Source organism: Rhineura floridana, chromosome 11 (genome assembly GCF_030035675.1).
Source record: "Rhineura floridana isolate rRhiFlo1 chromosome 11, rRhiFlo1.hap2, whole genome shotgun sequence".
Lineage (NCBI taxonomy): Eukaryota > Metazoa > Chordata > Lepidosauria > Squamata > Rhineuridae > Rhineura > Rhineura floridana.
This window is the reverse complement of record NC_084490.1, coordinates 35956818-35965374: the sequence shown is the minus strand read 5'-3', so window position 1 is coordinate 35965374 and position 8557 is coordinate 35956818. Positions and strand designations below refer to the sequence as shown.

The 8557-nt window shown below is 41.9% G+C and overlaps 1 protein-coding gene across 1 annotated transcript; it reads right to left on the bottom strand.

Moving 5' to 3' along the window:
- Positions 1 to 1321: 1321 nt before the first annotated feature.
- Positions 1322 to 2985, bottom strand: LOC133367950 (olfactory receptor 8U9-like). Its single transcript, XM_061592035.1, has 2 exons — positions 2968 to 2985; positions 1322 to 2299 (listed from the first exon to the last, which is right to left on the bottom strand). The coding sequence occupies exons 1-2, from the start codon at positions 2983 to 2985 to the stop codon at positions 1322 to 1324; spliced, it is 996 nt and encodes a 331-aa protein (XP_061448019.1).
- Positions 2986 to 8557: the final 5572 nt, after the last annotated feature.

Below are 8557 nucleotides of genomic sequence, written 5' to 3'. Positions count from 1 at the left end.
TCTAATTTGTTAGTTCATTCTTCTCTAGTATAGCCCAAGTAGTCATCACTATATTTCCTATATCTATACTCAACATTCACCCAGAAAATAGAATTATTTTGTTGTGAAAACAAAAAGAGCTATCAATGAACATTTTAATTGTAATAGGAAATAAGTAGGTCAGTTCTGAATATTGAAATCTCCCATTCATTGTTTAAATAAATTTTGTTAATTTATTATTACAATTGCACAATTTCTCCAAGAAGCTCAAGGTGGTATACATGTTTCTCCCCATCTCCATTTTATCCTCACAATAACTCTGTGAGAAAGACATGGACTGGACAAGATCAACCAGAGAGCTTCATGCCTGAGTCAGGATTGCAACCCTGGTCTCTCAGGTCCTAGTCTAATCACTACACCATCAAGGGCCTGGGGGGTTCTGTCATACACCACCCAGAGATCAAGCACGACAGGCTGGAGTTGTTCAGGCCAGCTGGTGTGCACTTGACTGACGTGGGCAATGACATCTTCCTGATGGACCTGCAGAGGGGTGTGCACCAGATTCTTATCGGGTGTGGGGTAAAGGGAGACTAAGCAGAGGCTTGTCCCCCTTTTGTGGCAAGGAAGCATGGGGGAAAGGTTAAAAGGGAAAAGGCAGCTAGGTGACACCTTTAGGCACCTTTGGGGGTGACTGAGAGCTTTCTGCTATAGGGCGGTCTAGAAATGTAATTAAATAAATAAAATAAATTGGCGGTCCAGGAGCCTGCACCTCAGGGCTATACGGCCCGGGAGCAGAACACGGGCCGCTTTTGGGGCCAATGTGCCTCATCCGCTCGGAGTTTCAGGGCTCCGGGGGGCGGTGATGCGGGTTGGACCCCCTACACATCTTCAGGGTGTGGCCAGAGCTGGGGCCTGGCACAGGGCAGCCCCAGGCTCAGGCAAGGTTTGGTTGCCCTATAGCTGCAAGCAGGCTTCGCCTGGATCAGCAGAATTCCCCCTCACTTGATTGTCCCTCTGCAGGTTCATTGGTTATAATTGACTCTGTTTTAATAAAGTGGCCCATGATTTAACCCAATGAATGGTGTCTGTGTTTATTTTGGCAATAGGCCGCAAATAATGGTTCAAGGTATTGATATGCACACAAAATGTTTATATTTATAAACATAAATGTTAATAAGCAAATGTTTATGTTTAAAATTAAATATATATCGCCTTATTTTAAAAACATTCTCTTGACAATTGAAAATTAAGCTACCAAATGATAATACAACATGAAAAATATATTACTAGACTTTTTTAAAACTATCACATACTGAAAGCACTTTTAAGAAATCAGAAAACATTAGGTCCATTTCTGTCTTTTCTTCTGTGTTTGCACTACTAGGAATGAGGTGAGTCTTCTCAAGGCATCCTTTACTTCTTTATTTCTCAAGCTATATATGATAGGATTGAGCATGGGAGTCAGGATGGTGTAGAAGACAGAGAAGATTTTGTGAAGGCCATTCAGTCTATTGCTGTTTGGTATCACATAGACACTGATCAGTGTGCCATAGAAAAGTGTAACTACCAAGAGATGAGAGGAACAAGTGGAAAATGCCTTTTGTTTCCCTGTGGTGGAAGGGATTTTCATTATCGCTACAATGATGAAAAAGTAGAATGTTAAGGTCAATGTAAAGGGAGGAAAGGTGCATATAGAGCACACAACATATATAATCAGTTTTAATATGTGTATGTCACTGCAAGACAATTCTATGATTTCAAAGGAGTCACAAAAGAAATGGTCAATTTTATTGCTAACACAGAAAACTAACTTGGAGATTAAAATTATTGGCAGAATACTTGCCAGAAAACCACTAATCCAAGACGTGGCAATTAGTTGGAGACACAACTTGCCATTCATCATGATGACATAATGCAGAGGCTTACATATAGCTAAGTACCTGTCATAGGACATTGCTGATAATAGATAGCATTCCACAGTTGCTAAAGAGCCAAACAAATAAAGTTGCACAAAACAAGCATTGACTGAAATTGTCTTCCTCCCTGTAAGGAAACTGGATAACAATCTTAGCAAGATATTTGAGCTGCAGCAGGTCTCCAAGCATGAGAGGTTCCCAAGGAAGAAGTACATGGGGGTGTGAAGGTGTCGATCAGTAGCAACTAGCATAAGGATGAGGATGTTCCCAGCCATAGTCACAAAATAGATGACAAGGAACAAGAGGAAAAGCGGAATCTGCAATGCCTCGTGGTGTTCTCCAAATCCCAGCAAAATGAATTCAGTTATGTATGTTTGATTTTTCTCTTCTGTGTTTTCAAGTGACTGCAGGCAGAAAAGCCAATTTACACTAAATCATAATGATTGTGATGTCCAGGACCCCAAAACTTATGTCAACAGCATTAAATGGGACGTACATCTAGATGAATGTCCAAATGAAGATGTTATCCTTTGCTTTTAGTAGGATGCACATTTAGATATGCATCCAGGTGTACATTATCTTTCTTAAACATCTGCTCACCATCTTGTACAAGATTTCATGATTCTAGACAATGACAATTTGCTAATGGAAAATAAAATCAATAAAATGTGGGTTTGGCCTGTCTGCTTAATGGAACTACAATATATGCCTTTGCATGCCTAGAATTGCAGAGGCATAAACCTCCCCGAGGGATTTTATTAGATTTTTTGAAATATGTGTAGATGATGATGATGTTGATAATGTCATCCTGGTCTTTTCCACCCACGACTTTTTAAAAACCTTTTGCACAAGGTAGTTTCAAGGTTTTAACAATGATATCTATATATGCTGGGGTGGGGCTAAGTATAACTTTAATAAAATAAATGATTATTTATTTTATTTTATTAAATATTTAATTATTTTATTAAATAAATAATAAAATAAATATGCAATAGATAATAAAATAAATAATAAATATAAATAAATAAATAAGGATAACATTAATAAAATAAAACAGTAATATATCACATACCTTTAATGTGGTAGTCATGACTGATTCACAGATGTATGTACTTGATCTGGTGTTTTAGCATCCAATGTACAGTTTGCTTTAAAATATTATGTTGTTTGTTGCTTTGTGCATATATCTATATCAAACTTTCCATTGTGATGATGCACTACTACAGTTCCTTTAGTTTCTACAAAGCAGTGCTCAAGTCAGAAAAAGTCTTTGTCAGGAAATTTGAGAACTGGAGAAGACAAAACGACGTTTTGAATTGCAGCATCAACATGCCATATCTTTCTTTCTACCTTCATATCTCCTTCTCCAAAGCAGAAGGACACAACCTCATTTCATTTGGAGTTTATAGTTTCAAAGAGATATTTCAGTTCAGCTTCTGTAATATATGAATGAAATGAAATCATGCCCACCTTTGCATTCCTGGAGGAGCACAAAAAAAGACACCTATGAAATCTGAAAGAACCCTTTGTATATGAGCTTTCCTTTATACATGAATGTTGTTGGTGGGGTGATTAATAACTCACCCATTCCATATGCTTCTTGCACATTCTGTACTCAGGGGAAATCTATAAGACACAGAATGACTGACAATATCTATGGATAATTATCTATCTGAGGAGGACAATATTTCCCCTTCCTCAAAAAGCCTTCAAACCCTCAGAGGGCCTGAATGCAATATGTATCCTCATATGTTTGCAGACAGAAAGGGGGGATTTGACTGGCCATACTAGCCATGCCTCCTGGTTACAGCTGCATCCTTCAGATGCACCCCTCTCAAGCGTGCATCTGGTGCCAGTGTGATGGGGCCATATGTGCCTTGGTTGCTTTGCTGTGTTGATTGTATTATTGGGCTGCTACTGGGTGGGTTTTCCAGGTTTTGTTAAGTTGTGATATTGTTTTAATTATGTATATTGTTGCTCGCCTCCCCCAATCTCTGAGCGGTGAGATTTCAGGGGTCCCTGCGCCCATCCAGGGTTTGGTTTCCTTTGGGAAGAGGGTCAGCGGAGACTGCGGTGTCTTTATGAAATATGGTTTATTTATGTACACACATTCCAACCTGAGCTTAGGATGGAGGGGTTCAAGGCATCAGCAGTCCAATATCCAGCTTTTCCATCTAGGTGCAGGGGCATCCTATCGCCACCATGCAGGGAGCCAGCCTCTCTGCATGCCTGCAGCCCTAGTTCTCTCAAACACACACTACCAACTACAAACACACTTCTGCCCGCCCAGGAGTGGGGGGAGAGACTCTCCTCCAGTAGAGTTTAAAATGACAAAAGGATCTTCCTAGCCCTTTCACCAGTTGCCGGGACAATTAAACAGGCCCATTAACTACCTGGCCACTCTATTTGATTAACAAAGGAGATTCATCTGGCTAGCAGAGCCAGCCTCCGAGGCATAACATAAGAACATAAGAAGAGCCTGCTGGATCAGGCCAGTGGCCCATCTAGTCCAGCATCCTGTTCTCACAGTGGCCAACCAGATGCTTGGGGGAAGCCCGCAAGCAGGACCCGAGTGCAAGAACACTCTCCCTTCCTGAGGCTTCCAGCAACTGGTTTTCAGAAGCATGCTGCCTATGACTAGGGTGGCAGAGCACAGCCATCATGGCTAGTAGCCATTGATATGATCCAGTGGACATAGTGTACTTAGACTTTCAAAAAGCATTTGACAAGGTACCTCACCAAAGACTTCTGAGGAAGCTTAGCAGTCATGGAATAAGAGGAGAGGTCCTCTTGTGGATAAGGAATTGGTTAAGAAGCAGAAAGCAGAGAGTAGGAATAAACGGACAGTTCTCCCAATGGAGGGCTCTAGAAAGTGGAGTCCCTCAAGGATCGGTATTGGGACCTGTACTTTTCAACTTGTTCATTAATGACCTAGAATTAGGAGTGAGCAGTGAAGTGGCCAAGTTTGCTGATGACACTAAATTGTTCAGGGTTGTTAAAACAAAAAGGGATTGCGAAGAGCTCCAAAAAGATCTCTCCAAACTGAGTGAATGGGCGGAAAAATGGCAAATGCAATTCAATATAAACCAGTGTAAAATTATGCATATTGGAGCAAAAAATCTTAATTTCACATATACGCTCATGGGGTCTGAACTGGCGGTGACCGACCAGGAGAGAGACCTCGGGGTTGTAGTGGACAGCACGATGAAAATGTCGACCCAGTGTGCGGCAGCTGTGAAAAAGGCAAATTCCATGCTAGCGATAATTAGGAAAGGTATTGAAAATAAAACAGCCGATATCATAATGCCGTTGTATAAATCTATGGTGCGGCCGCATTTGGAATACTGTGTACAGTTCTGGTTGCCTCATCTCAAAAAGGATATTATAGAGGTGGAAAAGGTTCAGAAGAGGGCAACCAGAATGATCAAGGGGATGGAGCGACTCCCTTAGGAGGAAAGGTTGCAGCATTTGGGGCTTTTTAGTTTAGAGAAAAGGTGGGTCAGAGGAGACATGATAGAAGTGTATAAAATTATGCATGGCATTGAGAAAGTGGATAGAGAAAAGTTCTTCTCCCTCTCTCATAATACTAGAACTCGTGGACATTCAAAGAAGCTGAATGTTGGAAGATTCAGGACAGACAAAAGGAAGTACTTCTTTACTCAGCGCATAGTTAAACTATGGAATTTGCTCCCACAAGATGCAGTAATGGCCACCAGCTTGGACGGCTTTAAAAGAAGATTAGACAAATTCATGGAGGACAGGGCTATCAATGGCTACTAGCCATGATGGCTGTGCTCTGCCACCCTAGTCAGAGGCAGCATGCTTCTGAAAACCAGTTGCCGGAAGCCTCAGTAGGGGAGAGTGTTCTTGCACTCGGGTCCTGTTTGCGGGCTTCCCCCAGGAACCTGGTTGGCCACTGTGAGAACAGGATGCTGGACTAGATGGGCCACTGGCCTGATCCAGCAGGCTGTTCTTATGTTCTTATGTTCTTATAGCCCTGTCCTCCATGAATTTGTCTAATCTTCTTTTAAAGCCATCCAAGCTGGTGGCCATTACTGCATCTTGTGCACTCTGGGATCATCGAAAAGAGATCCCGGCCCTCCTCTGTGTGGCAGCCTTTCAAGTACTTGAAGAGTGCTATCATATCTCCCCTCAGTCTTCTCTTCTCCAGGTTAAATATGCCCAGTTCCTTCAGTCTCTCCTCATAGGGTGTTGTTTCCAGTCCCCTGATCATCCTTGTTGCCCTCTTTTGAACCTGTTCCAGTTTGTCTGCATCCTTCTTGAAGTGCAGAGACCAGAACTGGACACAGCACTCAAGATGAGGCCTAACCAGTGCTGAATAGAGGGGAACTAATACTTCACATGATTTGGAAACTATACTTCTGTTAATAAGAACATAAGAACATAAGAAGAGCCTGCTGGATCAGGCCAGTGGCCCAACTAGTCCAGCATCCTGTTCTCACAGTGGCCAACCAGGTGCCTGGGGGAAGCCCGCAAGCAGGACCCAAGTGCAAGAACACTCTCCCCTCCTGAGGCTTCCGGCAACTGGTTTTCAGAAGCATGCTGCCTCTGACTAGGGTGGCAGAGCACAGCCATCACGCCTACTAGCCATTGATAGCCCTGTCCTCCATGAATTTGTCTAATCTTCTTTTAAAGCCGTCCAAGCTGGTGGCCATTACTGCATCTTGTGGGAGCAAATTCCATAGTTTAACTATGCGCTGAGTAAAGAAGTACTTCCTTTTGTCTGTTCTGAATCTTCCAACATTCAGCTTCTTTGAATGTCCACGAGTTCTAGTATTATGAGAGAGGGAGAAGAACTTTTCTCTATCCACTTCCTCAATGCCATGCATAATTTTATACACTTCTATCATGTCTCCTCTGACCCGCCTTTTCTCTAAACTAAAAAGCCCCAAATGCTGCAACCTTTCCTCGTAAGGGAGTCGCTCCATCCCCTTGATCATTCTGGTTGCCCTCTTCTGAACCTTTTCCAACTCTAGAATATCCTTTTTGAGATGAGGCGACCAGAACTGTACACAGTATTCCAAATGCGGCCGCACCATAGCATACAACGGCATTATGATATCGGCTGTTTTATTTTCAATACCTTTCCTAATTATTGCTAGCATGGAATTTGCCTTTTTCACAGCTGCCGCACACTGGGTCGACATTTTCATCGTGCTGTCCACTACAACCCCGAGGTCTCTCTCCTGGTCGGTCACTGCCAGTTCAGACCCCATGAGCGTATATGTGAAATTCAGATTTTTTGCTCCAATATGCATAATTTTACACTTGTTTATATTGAATTGCATTTGCCATTTTTCCGCCCATTCACTCAGTTTGGAGAGGTCTTTTTGGAGCTTTTTGGAGGATTCCAAATCAGAGGCTGGAAAGGTGACCCACAGAAATCATCCATTCCAGCCCCCCCCGCTCATAACAATATTATTGTGTATGTCATTCAGAAAATTATTTTTATTGATAATAAACTGAAATAATAAATAAATTTTGGAGATGTGTTTGTATAGGGCTCCCCCATAAGCCAAGGGAATTCTGATTGGCTGGTGATTCCCCTCACATACTGGAGCCCTATCTATGGATATACATCTATATGGGTGTATGGGCCATCACACTGGTGTCAAATGTTATGGCCAGGCCAACTCATGTAATGGTGTACATAGGAACGTGCTTTACACTGAGGCTGCTTTCACGCATGGGGCTTAATGTGTCAGTTATGTGGATTAAAATATCTGCATTTCTGTTTGGATTTCTAAAATTCCTATCTCACTGTAGTCCTTGTTGTGTTAAGGAATCTTGGCTTTTTTGGCTGATATACTGACATTTCATGCAAATCTCTTTCACACTACTGCAAAAGCACCCTCACCCACTGTACATATGCACACTGTCATTTGATGTCCTCACTGTGAGAGGGTGTGTGGATCCAGAATTGGCCTCCACAGTCACTTACTGACCCACTGTTAAAGACCTTAACTTGGAAGACAATCTTACTCGGCCATGAGTGATCGCCAATGAATGAATGACCTCACCGTTAGCAGTCTGCAGTCATGATCAGACATATTATGCCTCTTTTTATTTTTTCTTCTAAAATGTCTTTAAATATAACAATATTTCTATGATAGCTCCTTAACGGAAGCTGATTTCCCCCCAGATCCGATATGCTCAGGATGTCTAGGATCTCATCCCATCACAATGAGACCTCCCTTCCCTTTAGCATCTGACACTATTTTGTGGGGTGTCTGGACACAATGGAGTATGGGGAGGGAGTGTAACGGGAAGCTGCTATCTGTGCCTGTGCCAAACTACTGGTACAATTATAGTCAGGCAAAAAAAAAAAATGACGTGCTTAAAGGGCAGGAACACATTGTATGCCAGGATGCATGTCAAGTGAATGGCTGCAGCTAGAGCAAAACTATTGCGAATATCTGAGTTTGCAGGCTTGCAAATGAATTATTTCTGGAATCATTTATTATTATTAATTATTATTAAATTTTATTTGTTAGTCTCCCATCTGTTTGACTTAACAAACACTCTGGGTGACTTACAACAGAAAATATACATATAAAAACAGTGTACAATCAACAACAAAAGATAAACATCAGTCGGTCTTCAGTTAATACAATATGAAAACCTAGCCCACCCCAGGAATC